Below are 16,823 nucleotides of genomic sequence, written 5' to 3' on the forward strand. Positions count from 1 at the left end.
ATCAGAGTAACTCTGATGACTTACCACTGCTTGGATAGTAGCTGGACCGGTACTTCGTAGTCTCAGGGTTTCTTTACCAGTCTTCACCTTACCCTCTGCTGGAGAAGTGGCCTGGTTTCCAGCCTTTGATCGAGGTGCAATCTGATCTGTAAGGAGAAGAACAATTCAACAATCAATGAAGCCTCACTGTAAGGCATATGTGTTCCTAAGAATCAACATAATTCCCACTGTAAGGCACATGTGCTCTGGCAAGTACATGATCATAGTATACTCTAAGGATCAACTGAAGTTCCACTGTAAGGCACATGTGCTCCTGGCAAGTGCATGATCATAGTATACTCTAAGGATCAACTGAAGTCCCACTGAAAGGCACATGTGCTCCTGGCAAGTGCATGATCAGAGTATACTCTAAGGATCAACTGAAGTCCCACTGAAAGGCACATGTGCTCCTGGCAAGTGCATGATCATAGTATACTCTAAGGATCAACTGAAGTTCCACTGTAAGGCGCACATGTGCTCCTGGCAAGTGCATGATCATAGTATACTCTAAGGATCAACTGAAGTTCCACTGTAAGGCACATGTGCTCCTGGCAAGTGCATGATCATAGTATACTCTAAGGATCAACTGAAGTCCCACTGAAAGGCACATGTGCTCCTGGCAAGTGCATGATCAGAGTATACTCTAAGGATCAACTGAAGTCCCACTGAAAGGCACATGTGCTCCTGGCAAGTGCATGATCAGAGTATACTCTAAGGATCAACTGAAGTCCCACTGTAAGGCACATGTGCTCTGGCAAGTACATGATCATAGTATACTCTAAGGATCAACTGAAGTTCCACTGTAAGGCACATGTGCTCCTGGCAAGTACATGATCAGAGTATACTCTAAGGATCAACTGAAGTCCCACTGAAAGGCACATGTGCTCCTGGCAAGTACATGATCATAGTATACTCTCAGGATCAACTGAAGTTCCACTGTAAGGCACATGTGCTCCTAAGAATCAACATAATTCCCATTGTACGGCACATGTGCTCCTGGCAAGTGCATGATCAGAGTATACTCTAAGGATCAACTGAAGTTCCACTGTAAGGCACATGTGCTCCTAAGAATCAACATAATTCCCATTGTACGGCACATGTGCTCCTGGCAAGTGCATGATCAGAGTATACTCTAAGGATCAACATTTGTAATGTATCATTTGTGCTTGTTTAGTTTTAAATTACCTCATGATCTCAAAACAATGTATTGTGTTCCATACTCAAGGCTCAAAGCTCACTTTCAAAGAACCTTTCCATACTTGAAAGAATCAAGCAACATGGGATTGGTCCAGACCATTTAACAATGAAAGCAGACCTGTGATTACTAGTTTCTGCAAACTTTAGGACTAGTACTCTACTATCAATAGAGAGTGAGAGAAACAACTGTCAAGCAAACTGCTTATCTACTGCAAAATGCCTGTGTATGTAAAAGTATAAGTTAGAGGACCGGAAGATTCAATCCTAGAAGAGAATGTGTCATGAATCTGAGAGGTTAGGAGAAAGGTAGGAAGGGTAAGAGGTTCTGTCATGAGGAGGAGGGGAAAGAAGGTTTGAAGAGAATGTAGGAAGGGTAAGAGGTTCTGTTATGAGGAGGGGAGGGGAAAGAAGGTTTGGAGAAAATGTAGGAAAGGGCGTAGGACGTGTGTCATGCGGAGAGGAGGGGGTGGAAGAAGGTATGGAGAGAGGTAAGAAGGGGTAGGGGAGAGGATGTGTCATGAGGAGAGGAGGGGGTAAGAGGAGGTATGGTGAAAGGTAAGAAGGGGTAGGGGAGAGGATGTGTCATGAGGAGAGGAGGGGGTGAAGAAGGTATGAAGAAAGGTAAAAAGGGGTAGGGGAGAGGATGTGTCATGAGGAGAGGAGGGGGTGGAAGAAGGTATCGAGAAGGGGTAGGGGAGAGGATGTGTCATGAGGAGAGGAGGGGGTGAAGAAGGTTTGGAGAAAGGTAAGAAGAGGTAGGGGAGAGGATGTGTCATGAGAAGAGGAGGGGGTGGAAGAAGGTATAGAGAAAGGTAAGAAGGGGTAGGGGAGAGGAAGTGTCATGAAGAGAGGAGGTGGTGGAAGAAGGTATGGAGAAGGGGTAGGGGAGAGGATGTGTCATGAGGAGAGGAGGGGGTTAGAAGAAGGTATGGAGAGAGGTAAGAAGGGGTAGGGGAGAGGATGTGTCATGAAGAGAGGAGGGGTGAAGAAGGTATGGAGAAAGGTAAGAAGGGATAGGGGAGAGGATGTGTCATGAGGAGAGGAAGGGGTGAAGAAGGTATGGAGAAAGGTAAGAAGGGGTAGGGGAGAGGATGTGTCATGGAGGAGAGGAGGGGGTGGAAGAAGGTATGGAGAAAGGTAAGAAGGGGTAGGGGAGAGGAAGTGTCATGAAGAGAGGAGGGGGTGGAAGAAGGTATGGAGAAGTAAGTAGGGGAGAGGATGTGTCATGAGGAGAGGAGGGGGTGGAAGAAGGTATGGAGAAAGGTAAGAAGGGGTTGGGGAGAGGATGTGTCATGAGGAGAGGAGGGGGTGGAAGAAGATATGGAGAGAGGTACAGTAAGAAGGGGTAGGGGAGAGGATGTGTCATGAAGAGAGGAGGGGTGAAGAAGGTATGGAGAAAGGTAAGAAGGGGTAGGGGAGAGGATGTGTCATGAGGAGAGGAGGGGGTGAAGAAGGTATGGAGAAAGGTAAGAAGGGGTAGGGGAGAGGATGTGTCATGAGGAGAGGAGGGGGTGGAAGAAGGTATGGAGAGAGGTAAGAAGGTATAGGGGAGAGGATGTGTCATGAAGAGAGGAGGGGTGAAGAAGGTATGAAGAAAGGTAAGAAGGGGTAGGGGAGAGGATGTGTCATGAGGAGAGGAGGGGGTGAAGGAGGTATGGAGAAAGGTAAGAAGGGGTAGGGGAGAGGATGTGTCATGAAGAGAGGAGGGGTGAAGAAGGTATGGAGAAAGGTAAGAAGGGGTAGGGGAGAGGATGTGTCATGAAGAGAGGAGGGGTGAAGAAGGTATGGAGAAAGGTAAGAAGGGGTAGGGGAGAGGATGTGTCATGAGGAGAGGAGGGGGTGAAGAAGGTATGGAGAAAGGTAAGAAGGGGTAGGGGAGAGGATGTGTCATGAGGAGAGGAGGGGGTGGAAGAAGGTATGGAGAGAGGTAAGAAGGTATAGGGGAGAGGATGTGTCATGAAGAGAGGAGGGGTGAAGAAGGTATGGAGAAAGGTAAGAAGGGGTAGGGGAGAGGATGTGTCATGAGGAGAGGAGGGGGTGAAGGAGGTATGGAGAAAGGTAAGAAGGGGTAGGGGAGAGTATGTGTCATGAAGAGAGGAGGGGTGAAGAAGGTATGGAGAAAGGTAAGAAGGGGTAGGGGAGAGGATGTGTCATGAAGAGAGGAGGGGGTGAAGAAGGTATGGAGAAAGGTAAGAAGGGGTAGGGGAGAGGATGTGTCATGAGGAGAGGAGGGGGTGGAAGAAGGTATGGAGAGAGGTAAGAAGGTGTAGGGGAGAGGATGTGTCATGAGGAGAGGAGGGGTGAAGAAGGTATGGAGAAAGGTAAGAAGGGGTAGGGGAGAGGATGTGTCATGAGGAGAGGAGGGGGTGAAGAAGGTATGGAGAAAGGTAAGAAGGGGTAGGGGAGAGGATGTGTCATGAGGAGAGGAGGGGGTGAAGAAGGTATGGAGAAAGGTAAGAAGGGGTAGGGGAGAGGATGTGTCATGAGGAGAGGAGGGGGTGGACGAAGGTATGGAGAAAGGTAAGAAGGGGTAGGGGAGAGGAAGTGTCATGAAGAGAGGAGGGGGTGGAAGAAGGTATCGAGAAGGGGTAGGGGAGAGGATGTGTCATGAGGAGAGGAGGGGGTGAAGAAGGTTTGGAGAAAGGTAAGAAGAGGTAGGGGAGAGGATGTGTCATGAGAAGAGGAGGGGGTGGAAGAAGGTATGGAGAAAGGTAAGAAGGGGTAGGGGAAAGGAAGTGTCATGAAGAGAGGAGGTGGTGGAAGAAGGTATGGAGAAGGGGTAGGGGAGAGGATGTGTCATGAGGAGAGGAGGGGGTTGAAGAAGGTATGGAGAAAGGTAAGAAGGGGTAGGGGAGAGGATGTGTCATGAGGAGAGGAGGGGTGGAAGAAGGTATGGAGAAAGGTAAGAAGGGGTAGGGGAGAGGAAGTGTCATGAGGAGAGGAGGGGGTGGAAGAAGGTATGGAGAGAGGTAAGAAGGGGTAGGGGAGAGGATGTGTCATGAAGAGAGGAGGGGTGGAAGAAGGTATGGAGAAGGGGTAGGGGAGAGGATGTGTCATGAGGAGAGGAGGGGGTGAAGAAGGTATGGAGAAAGGTAAGAAGGGGTAGGGGACAGGATGTGTCATGAGGAGAGGAGGGGGTGAAGAAGGTATGGAGAAAGGTAAGAAGGGGTACGGGAGAGGAAGTGTCATGAAGAGAGGAGGGGGTGGAAGAAGGTATGGAGAAAGGTAAGAAGGGGTAGGGGAGAGGATGTGACATGAGGAGTGGAGGGGGTGGAAGAAGGTATGGAGAAAGGTACAGTAAGAAGGGGTAGGTGAGAGGATGTGTCATGAGGAGAGGGTGGAAGAAGGTATGGAGGAAGGTATGGAGAAAGGTAAGAAGGGGTAGGGGAGAGGATGTGTCATGAAGAGAGGAGGGGGTAGAAGAAGGTATGGAGAAAGGTAAGAAGGGGTAGGGAAGAGGATGTGTCATGAGAGGAGGGGGTGGAAGAAGGTATGGAGAAAGGTAAGAAGGGGTAGGGGAGAGGATGTGTCATGAGGAGAGGAGGGGGTGACATTTACACTGTGTGTTGGAAGTCTACTGTACTCAATCCACCCTGCATGCAATATACAGTACTTTCCCTCTTCAGAGGCATGCCAGCATCAAACATATCAATACAGTTCTGTAAGTAAACCTACTGTACTGTTCACACAAGATACAAAACATTAAGTCTATAACCCCATTCATTCCCAAAGAAGCATGCTAAGAGGATGTACAGTAGGGTTCACCTATGGATGCAAAAATGGAATATTTACATCAGATTTTCCAAAGCAGCTGTTTGCACTTGTTCAACAATATCAACATACATACTACAGTACTACTCAGAAAAGACTTCAAACTTGTAGACAACCATGGACAGTGCCTTACATATTCTGTTAAAGAAATAAACATTAATGAGCAATGCGAGCAATGAGTATGACTCTCAACATTTTATCAGCATTATTCATAATCATATTTTGTAACCCTGAGATTTGCTTACAGTACTTTGTTTAGTTGTTTTTACTTTATAGTTCATTATTTGAAAGAATCAGCTGATGAACTGATTGGATATATGTACTGTTTTGAAGAGCATCCAGAAATAAAAGGAAGCTGCTTTTCAAGGAAAGATTCTCTGCTATTAACATCTGTTCTCTCCATTCCCTATATAGAGAAATCTAGTATGGGCAACACCTACATGACAAACAGTTTAACATTATAACTAATACTGTCATTTTTTGTTTACTTAATACTGATACAATAGTCACTACTGACTACAAACCTGTGTGAAGTCTAACACACGTATCATACTGTAATTTGTAAACTGTACGTTAGCTGGACTCTGACCTGACTGATGGATGATTCGATACAAACTGAAGCTACTATAGAAAGATATTGGTGCCATGCACTGTTCACCATTAAACAGAAGTACTACCATGTACTACCATAAATAACACTAGCACTATAGGTATCAGCAACACACTGTAGTGACACCTTATACTGTATAAAGGAATTGTTCATATATGTAAGGAGGTTGTTCACAAACTTTCACAGAGCATTCTCCATTTGTGAACACACAGCGAAAGCATCATTTAAAAATCTTAAATTCATATTACAGGGAACAGGTTGAGTTTTCAAAGGACATGTTTTCAAAGCATTCATAAACATGTTGTGTTCATATGTTCATTTCTAAACCAATTAATTAAAACATTTTGTTGAACATCAAAATCATGACAGTTTGGTTTTGTGCAGGCAACCCCTAAACAGTTGGGTATAGTACTAGCGGTATGGTGGGCCATCAGTGTCAAATCATGGGGGAATGGACATAAACCGATTTAAATCAACATATACCAATTTTCTTCGGCTTATACCAGTTTCTAGCTGCTGAAATTTACTTCTACCAATTTAAATTGACATATCATCCATTTAAACTGGTAGATGTCGATTTCAATTGACTAATACCAGTTTAATTTGGTTCCCCACGATTTGAGACTGATGGCCCACCATACTAGCGGCCCAAGTAGACGACTAACAATAAACATGTAAATCCATATCTGAAGTTAAAAAGCTCACTAAACTGACTTACTACAGTATACTAAGGAAACTTTTTAACAAGTTGTAACTACTACAGTATATAAATTGCAAGTTTCACACTAATCTGTAAGTTAATGACACAAGACCCCTTTAGAGCTGATATACAGAAAAGCAATCTACAATCCACTATCTGTCATTTTGGTAAAATCATTTTCACAGACAAAGCAAAGCATGGAACTGCTGAGGTGGTAAGACTTCACTGTGCCATACACTAACAATGGTAGGATAGTATTCGTTAATACAAAAAAAAAAAACTTTTGGGTCAGAATACCAGTACACCTAAATGATTTAATATTGAGGCATTTTCTTCATGTAGTTGGTCATACCTCGCAACAATACAAAAATTATTACCAGTACACCTAAATGATTTAATATTGAGGCATTTTCTTCATGTACTGTAGTTGGTCATACCTCGCAACAATACAAACATTAAAGGAGTTTTGCCACAAGATTGCTGTCACTCGCAGCCATGATTTTTTGCAACAATTTTGCAGATTTCACTTGACACATGTTGGGAGTGGCCGAGTGGAAGATCTTCGTCAACCTTTAGATTTTCACTAAACACATGTTGGGAGTGGAAGATGTTCGTCAACCTTAGATTTTCACTAAACACATGTTGGGAGTGGAAGATGGTTTGTCAACCTTAGATTCTTGTCACATGTTGGGAGTGGCCTTAGATTTTCACTAAACACATGTTGGGAGTGGAAGATGGTTTGTCAACCTTAGATTCTTGACACATGTTGGGAGTGGCCTTAGATTTTCACTTGTCACATGTTGGGAGTGGAAGATGGTTTGTCAACCTTAGATTCTTGTCACATGTTGGGAGTGGAAGATGGTTTGTCAACCTTAGATTCTTGTCACATGTTGGGAGTGGAAGATGGTTTGTCAACCTTAGATTCTTGTCACATGTTGGGAGTGGAAGATGGTTTGTCAACCTTAGATTCTTGTCACATGTTGGGAGTGGAAGATGGTTTGTCAACCTTAGATTCTTGTCACATGTTGGGAGTGGCCTTAGATTTTCACTTAACACATGTTGGGAGTGGAAGATGGTTTGTCAACCTTAGATTCTTGTCACATGTTGGGAGTGGCCTTAGATTTTCACTAAACACATGTTGGGAGTGGAAGATGGTTTGTCAACCTTAGATTCTTGACACATGTTGGGAGTGGCCTTAGATTTTCACTTGTCACATGTTGGGAGTGGAAGATGGTTTGTCAACCTTAGATTCTTGTCACATGTTGGGAGTGGAAGATGGTTTGTCAACCTTAGATTCTTGTCACATGTTGGGAGTGGAAGATGGTTTGTCAACCTTAGATTCTTGTCACATGTTGGGAGTGGAAGATGGTTTGTCAACCTTAGATTCTTGTCACATGTTGGGAGTGGAAGATGGTTTGTCAACCTTAGATTCTTGTCACATGTTGGGAGTGGCCTTAGATTTTCACTTAACACATGTTGGGAATGGAAGATGGTTTGTCAACCTTAGATTCTTGTCACATGTTGGGAGTGGCCTTAGATTTTCACTAAACACATGTTGGGAGTGGAAGATGGTTTGTCAACCTTAGATTCTTGTCACATGTTGGGAGTGGAAGATGGTTTGTCAACCTTAGATTCTTGTCACATGTTGGGAGTGGAAGATGGTTTGTCAACCTTAGATTCTTGTCACATTGTTGGGAGTGGAAGATGGTTTGTCAACCTTAGATTTTCGTTGTGTAAAAGAAGATATTGATTTTATAGGCGGTGTCCTGGAGTAACAGTGACATTCCTCCTGCACCATTTTCATTTAAAAAGACAAGAAAAAGTCGCTAATCGAGAAGCGGCTCAAAGCTGCAGTGAAATACTGTAGGCTTACCTGAGCAAACCTACTGTGACTAATACTACAGGAGCCCTAATGCTGCAGAAGCCAAGCTACCTTTGTAGGTATTTTGGCCGATGTTCTTTGGAATTGTTTGAGACAAACTAGGCCTACAGTAGCTAGATATTAATGATTTCTGCAACATGTTTTATGATGTTCTTCACTTACTTTGTTGGAAGAAGCTTTAATTTCATACTTCACAGTAGTATAATTTTCCAATGTGCATTCTGTAGCACCATGTACCTATCTGCCTAACCTTACAGTAGTTTACGGAAAGTATTAATGTTGTAGTTTTTGTTACTATATTTGGAGACTTAAAGCGATAAAAGTGGCGAGTGAATTGGTATTTTAGCAAGTAGATTGTTAGTCGTGCTCGCCAATAAGCGAGCACTTTTGAAAGTATTTCCATGGCATGAGAAGAAGTAAGCTCCACTTTGGAAACGATATCAGTCGACAGTTAGTTGGAACAAAGTAGTGACGTATCATGTCATACGGCACATACCACATTATAAGGAAAGGGGTGATTGTTTAATACAGGTACGTACATACTGTACTACATGACTACATTATAAGGAAAGGGGTAATTGTTTAATTATATACGTACATACTGTACTACATGGTCATACGGCACATACCACATTATAAGGAAAGGGGTAATTGTTTAATTATATACGTACATACTGTACTACATGACTTTCATTTGTGTAGCTATAATTATAAGAACGAATGAAGTTGCTTTGCACTGTACACAGTGTTCGATTTTTCCGGTATCGCATCGCAAAATGCGATCCAAAACGACAAACTTGCGAGACGTTTCCAAATCAGCATCGCACATTGTGCCGATTTGTGCGATACAAATTCCTAGTCAGATTTGGGAGCAAACACTCAAACCTTAACTTACGAACTGTCGATCACAATGTAGAAGTTATAATTTATTGAGTTTATACTCAATGTACAACTTATACACTTGACCGTATAGCGAAAAAAAAACCTGAAAAAATAATATCCTACCATAGTAAAGTGTAAAGCAAATAGCCTAACCACCTCGGCGGTAACGGATCTCGCGTAACTAAAAGGTTCCCTGGCAACGTGCCAAAAAAATGTTAACAAACAGGTGTTACACAGGGGATGAGCTCACAGTTGTTGGGAAGGTACCTGGGCAAATTCGCAGCACATGTACCGTGGTACAGTAGTTGGGTATAGGGTTAAACACTGCAGTTGCAAAAATGTACGCATAGTGCACGCTATTCATTGTTAGGCAGTCTAGAAACGGGGCTTTGCTGAACGTTGTTTGTTTCATAATATCGGAAGTTTTGTAAGTTGCACTATTTAAAGATTGAAAGACAGATTAAATCTCTTTTCATTTTATAACATAATATAGCTACTTTAACTTGTCATTTAAAAATTTTCATCAGTTTCGTGACAATTTAAATAAAAAAAGTTGTCAGTATTTTGCATCCTCAACTGCGAAATTTTTCATCGCCAGACATCGCAAAAAATGACAACAATTTTCGGGGGCTTTCGCCCCCAGGATCCCCACGAGGGGTTCTACCCCATGACCCCACCATAGCCCTAAGACGGGCCCCTGGACACCACGCCTTTATGCTCGCACGTTACGCGTGCTAGGCAGGCGAACACCGGCGGGAAATCGGCAGTGTGTTCGCGGGAAATTGAACAAGGTTTTCCAACACTGCTGAACTGTGCAGTTACTGTATGCATCATGTTCAAGGTTTTCACGGAGGCCTTTGAGGAAATGAATGGTTAGTACAGTGTATATATGCTGCACTAATGCTGTGTGTAGGCCAAGGTTCACGAAGGTCATTGGTTTATATTCGCGCGCCGTAGACGTGTTTTTAGATGTTACGGAGAGTCAGGTTTCCATGGATATTAATCGAAAATGAATCTGAGTTTAACTGACGCTAAAGAAATGGATCGTCTTAATAAATAATAATAATAAACAAACATTTTCTAGTTAATACATTGATCGCCAACATTTGGTCCATTTTGTGGTAATTTCAAAACTGCTATTCAATATTGGGGAACTGCTATGCAACAAAAATATTGTATAGCAATTGTCAAAATTGGTTGCTATGCAATTTTTTGGCCATAAGTCGAACACTGACTGTACATTTCATGAAAATATCAACCTTGTGTAGCCTCAGTGAATTCCAAAACAAGGCTGTGTAAGATATAACAAATGTTACTTACTGCAAGGTATAGGATAATAGGATTGATAGGTTGGTTCTGTTTTCAAAAGCATGGCAAAGCAATCTTCAATACTGAAACTTAGATTAACAATGCAGCATTGTTTAAAAGTTAAGTTCCAAAGAACGGAAAGGCAGTGACAAACAGAGATTATGATCTCAACAAGCAACCATGTGGTAATGACATGACAATCATGTGCAAAAACAAAGGTACTGTACAGTGACCGTACTGTAGATGACAATAATAGCAATGAATAATTTTCTCACGAAAAAAACTATTGCAAACATTTCTTATAACAATAATGCAAATAAACATTAACATCACAATGTACAGCATCACTATCATCCGTATAAGACATAAAAGTCACATGACAGTGTAAACAAACAACAGTGCATATTACAATAAATATTTATCGTGCTAACAGTCTCCCTTTATTTTCTGTCATTTCAAGGCACCTAAAAAATGATCACGGTATGTTAATTGTGGAAGCTACTTGCCCGACCGGGCAAGTTGTGATAAAACTTAATGCACAGCCCTGAGTACTATGCATCTTAACTATGTACAGCAACATAGTACCATGCCCCACCATTACAGGCAACATAATACTGTACAGTAGTAGTACCATTCACCATCATACAGTAATGTTCTCAGTAGTGCCATGCACCATCATTACACTAACATACTGTAGTACTTAGTGCCATCCACCATCATGCAGTAACATACTGTACTACTTAGTACCAAGCACCATCATTACAGTAACAAACTGTCCTACTTAGTGCCATGCACCATTATTACAGTAACATACTGTCGTACTTAGTGCCATGCACCATTATTACAGTAACATACTGTAGTAGTGCCATTCACTATCATTACAGTAACATACTGTAGTACTTAGTGCCATCCACCACCGTTCCAGTAACATACTGTAGTACAGTAGTACCATTCACCATCATACAGTAACACAGTAGTGCCATGCACCATAATTGCAGTAACAAACTGTAGTAGTGCCATGCACCCTATTTACACTAAATGTTCAAAGGCAATTTTCCAGCTTCTCAATATATTGAATCCAATTTAACCTCACAGTAAACTACAGTACAGTATGTTGGTTAATTCCCAAACACTGAAAAATGACACTTGCGAGAATCAACAGTTGGTGCATGCATTACATTTTTGTTATTATATATAACCCTAGGTCCCCTTGATGAGAGAGGCTGGAAGATGGTTCACTGAGATGTAAGATGAAGTGGAAATTAAGATGCTAATTCCTAGCAAATTAGCTTTTGTTAATAGTTATGACTGATACCCTGCTTGAGTTTCTGCTACAGATCAAAAAATGCATTGGTTGCTCAGGGCTTTACAAGTTCTGTATCAACTAAAACTATGATGTCAAACAGTACTTGGGAGTTTGGGATAAATGATTTTATGAATTAACAACAAGGGAAAAAAATACTATCAGAAGTTTTAAATAATTGCTGGCTTACCAAATGCTCTTCTTGGTTGAACAATGGTCAATGTGAATACTTCTCCAACAGGTAATTCCTTCAGCATCCTGGCTACTTCAAAGTGCCTGCACTTCAGCATACTATTACCATTGATTGATTCAATGTGGTCTCCCACATCCACAATTTTGTCCATGATGGAATTCTCCTTTATCCTCTTAATAAAGGCAAACCCATCTCCATTGTCAGTTATTGTTAGCCCAAGGGCTGGTTCTTTCTTCTGCACACTTATTTCTTTCCTTTCTCCTCTCACATGTGCAAAAATTAAATCATCCAGACCAATCTGACCACCAAGCAAATTGTCCATGTCCACTTTGAATGAGTTTAATGTGCAAAAGAGAATCTGTTTAGAAAAATGAAATAAAAGTTGTTGAAAACAATACATGTATAGTACATTGGTACAGGCTCCTATCAGGTCAGAATGTGCAGTAATAAACTGGAGGGTTAAATCTAAACAATGACATTTGAGCTTTGTTTCAACCACTCACATAGTATACTATTCAACATATGATACTATAGGCAACTGCTTCAGTATAAGCCAGCCGAAAGCTTCTCTATGTTAGCTCTGTGGTGTATACTTATAGTGCGCCCTCAATATCCTCATTTACTTTTCCCTACTAGGGTCTTGCACATTTCTCCTTCGCTATTTTCACTTTCTGTTTTTTGGGGGGTAGATTTGCTTCGGAAAAGTGAAGAAACCAATCAAATCTGCCAAATGGGTTCACAACCTTAATAAGTTTATTCAAGCCCTGCCTCCCGCAGTGAACAATCACTTGGCCTTAGATTGGTTTGTACACTGCGAGAGGGTCGCTAATTGTTGTGGAAGAAACATGTTCTCACATGACACGCAATTTCTTAACAATAATATCAATAAAGATTTTACGGTTTCACGCCCCTCTTTGGAGAAATGTCCAAGACGTTTTTATTGGACAGATCCTCGGGCATGTAAAATACAGTGGGCAAGCACATTCGTGGTAGGCAGAAACAGACTCTGAGGTATGTACAGTTTGCACATGAGAAAAAGAATATTACAAATGACTTGGCCAAGACTACCACTCACAATGACTTAGAACATTCCAGCAAAAAATATAATCTGAACATCAAACATGCAAAACTCAAAAAATCTGGAAAAGAAAACTGACCATAGAATTTCATGTTAAGGCAATTTTATCTTAAAGATCTGTACAAGAGGGTATGTTTAAAGTTATCCTGCAAGATACAAGTGCATAAATGACCTGCTCGACCTGCATGTACATGACGCACATGCACACACACAGTAAAGACTCATTTTGTTGTCAGTTAGTGTTGAAAAAGTCTTATAGAGTTACTGTGTTACTTCATTGAACTCTGCAGAATTGCATGATCTACAAAAAAAAAATTAAAGAGTTTTGACAAAAACAGTATGAAAGGCTTTCTTAGAAACAGGTTTGCCACACTGATTTTGGTTATGACACCTATATTCAAATATGAAGCATTTACTGGTTTGTCATATAAACAGTGGGATGATCAAAATTCAGAACCGGGAAAATTGGAGAAACTGAGCTGCAGTTAACACAGGGGTAGTCAACACTCAATGTTACTTAATAAGGGCTTTAATATAAAAAAAATAGTTTTATCCAGGCATCAGCCCAAAATGAATTTTAATTTTACATTTGTGTGTGGGTTTTGCCCATTATTTGCAATGTCTTTGTAGCTCTGTAATAGTACCACACAGTTCATCTGAAATTCTATTGAGATTATCTTTTACTAATGGCAAAATGCCATTTTATTTTACACAAATGAAACAATATCTTGATTTTCCAGTCAATTCCAGTTGGAATTCAGTCTCCTATATTTCTGGCAAGAGTTTTTCTGTTGATCTATCCATCCTGCTCTGTAGCCTTGTAATGTAAGGTGTAGGACTGACTTAGGCCCCAAGCCTAGATTAAGTTTGTTGCTAGATTAAGTTACCTTGTCTGTACTTGGCATCTATAGGCCGATGATGGACCAACATACTAACTTGTAATTTTGCTAAGAAAATTTTACCTGCTTTTCAGGGAGGTTGAATTCGTCAGCAATTTTCTTGTACAGCTCTTTAACACTGGTGAATCCTGAAATTTTTCCTGTAGGGCTACCATGAGCTAGTTGTGTATGAAACACCAAGGGTTGTGTCGGGTTAGGTTTTGCATCTGCTGGGGTAGATGGCACTGCGTTCCCATAGACACCTGTCTTACTTGGTGGTGGGGCAACATTAGGTGTGCCTGACTGCATCGATGGTTGGGACTGACGTTGGTGGGTAGCTTGGCTTCCTTGTTGAGGCGTCACAGGAAGTGGCTCAAATGATGTGGGATCTTCTTGATTAGGCCTAGTGCCTTCACCGTTGTGCGTACCGCTGCCATTGGTGCGAGAGAGACCCTTCTTGTCGGTCTTCTTAGACTTATTAAAGAAAGGCATTTCGCGGAAATTTACAACGCCCGGCAAGGATGAAAACTTTCAGCAATTAATGAGTTAATTCTTACATCGAAGATAAGATAATACAAAAAAATTAACGAAACACGTCCTAAGCTAAAATTCGTCCACTTCACATCAGGGTCTCGCCTACGATTGGGCAGGCCTAACGAGTTGTGCTGAAGTGTACACTAGTATAAGGCCACCGATGCCTGAAGGTCCTCGTCACAGACAGAAGTGTAGAGCTCTGTACTTCCGTGCTGTATACGTAGGTCAAACAGTGTAGTATTTGCCGCAGTATAATTGTGTACATAGGCGGTTGTGCAAAAACTTCATCCTTCAAAATGACGTAAGTTAGAAAATTGCTATGCACATTATTTGCATTGATAAATTATCTATAGGCCTAAATAATGATCAACAATCTCTCTGAAAATATTTAATAAGCTATATTAATATGAATACAGTGCTATACTTAATTATTTAAAATTTAATTCCTTCAGCTGTATCTCATTTTGGTTAGACGCGAAAACGATGACGTATCCTATGGGCTGCCATTGAGGTAAGAATACCTTGCACAGGTTGACACACCTGCCTTACAAGACCAAGTCAGGTCTTCAAGGTTTTCAAATTCATATTAATAATGGCAAACTCGAAAAATGCAAAACATCACAGCACCAAAGCATGTACTCACATGACCTACACGTTAGGAAAAGACGATAATTGAAAACAATCACTCACCGACCCCCCCATCCCCCCCCCCCCCCAAAAAAACCCCTCAAATTATATGCATTCAATCTCAACGGTCTAAAGAATTTGTTCGCATTATTGTGAAGTAATTTATCAGATTCATGACGATTAACATTTTTTCAAACTTAGGCCCATTCGCAGAGATCGAAGGATAACAAATTCAACCACCCCACCCCCCCCAAAAAAAAAAATTGTCAGCAATGCAGTCTACAGCATTAATTGGATGCGAATGCATCACAATTAGATAGGAAAATCTTCCTTCCACATTCACAGGTGATCCCATATAATCCCTCCTTTCCTTTTCACCTCCACTATTATTACTATTACCACGCCTGTCGCCAAACCAAGACAGTTACATTAAAACATTGTTAATCCTAACTGGTTCACATAACCAAAAAATTGGATGCAAAAAGAAGCCTTGCGTGCCATTCTTCGACAACATGCAACTGTGTTAATCCGAATTTGTAAGCATTTATCTACATTAAGTTACTTGTTACACCCACACCTCCATATAGCCGTCTTCCACGTCCTGTTTTTCGCTTCCTTTGATCACTTTTTTGGGTGAGTGGTGTGATTGAAGCTTAAAATGAGGAGAATAATCATAAGATTCATAATTCACTATGCCAACAAAACAGTTCTTGCACATTACTGTAAAATATGCAGTAAAACGATGGTATTTCAATTTATTGTGGGACATGCCTGATTTTGGGCAACTGACCAATCACAGGACTGCTTCTCGTGACCTTTTGACCCGGCCCAAACTTTGTTTATATCATAAAGCAGAATGTAAGTTCTTATATTCTGCTCTATGGTTTTATATCTACAGCATAGGCGTATGAGGCGGGGGCTGGGGGGGGGGGGCTGCTGCCCCGACCAATAAAAACACAGCAAATGATTGTATGATTGTATGTAATAACCGATGCATTCCTATATGATATGTACATTAACATGTTGAACGCGTGCGAAAAATGTTGGTTATATTTTTCGGCAAGTCGTTATATATTACAGCCTCCCAAATCATAGTAGGCTCCTATGCCTATGATCTACAGGGCCACGTTCCACAAAGAGTTACGCTTAATCTTAAGTTTGATCAATCGTGCGTAAGTCACCTTATCGAGCGTAAGTTTGAAATCAAACTTATCTCCGTTCCACAAACAAACTTACGAATGATCTCAAGCTTAAGTTCAATCCGATCATGCGTACCTTAACAATTTTCCCTGTTGTTGATATGTTTTGTCACTTGGTTATTTTCGCTGTATTTATATTGTGAAGAAACAAATAAATGAATGAAGTAGTGATCCAGATTACTCGTAAGTATGATTCGTTACTATGGTAAACCATTGATTTACAATTTGTTTAGTCTGTACTGTACATGTAATAAAATGTGAATTTTATGTACTTCTGCACAAATGGCGTTACATTTGTATCAGCAAGCTGGTCAACAACGTAATTATCGCCGAATTCTACAAAGAGAGAGAATTTTTAGAGACAGAAGGCAGCCGTTTGAACTTAACAATGATTTTGACATGTACCAAAGATATAGGTTTACTAGGCTAGTTTGTATCACTATTATCAATAGATTACAGGCCCAGTTAGAACATCCCACCAACATAAGTAGGGTTAGGGTTATGGTTAGGGCTCTGTGAGCCAGTTTGCAGGTTTGCATTGCTCTAAGATTTTATGCTTCGAAAAGTGCCTTAGCAGAGGGCGCCTCTTTACACGGATGCAGCAAGTCATCTGCCTCACGGG

General features: G+C 41.3%; 1 protein-coding gene across 1 annotated transcript in view; it reads right to left on the reverse strand.

Annotated features, from left to right (window-relative positions):
• LOC139957549 (PDZ domain-containing protein GIPC3-like) overlaps positions 1–14,579 on the reverse strand; it is a 30,588-nt gene extending 16,009 nt beyond the window's left edge. The window contains exons 1-3 of the mRNA XM_071955291.1: positions 13,926–14,579; positions 11,883–12,243; positions 25–146 (exon numbers count right to left, since the gene is read on the reverse strand). Coding sequence (XP_071811392.1) covers positions 25–146; positions 11,883–12,243; positions 13,926–14,333 — 891 coding nt within the window. The 5' untranslated portion in view covers positions 14,334–14,579. The remainder of the gene's footprint in view (positions 1–24; positions 147–11,882; positions 12,244–13,925) is intronic.
• Between the last annotated feature and the right edge of the window lie 2,244 nt (positions 14,580–16,823).

This window comes from Apostichopus japonicus, chromosome 2 (genome assembly GCF_037975245.1).
Source record: "Apostichopus japonicus isolate 1M-3 chromosome 2, ASM3797524v1, whole genome shotgun sequence".
NCBI lineage: Eukaryota > Metazoa > Echinodermata > Holothuroidea > Aspidochirotida > Stichopodidae > Apostichopus > Apostichopus japonicus.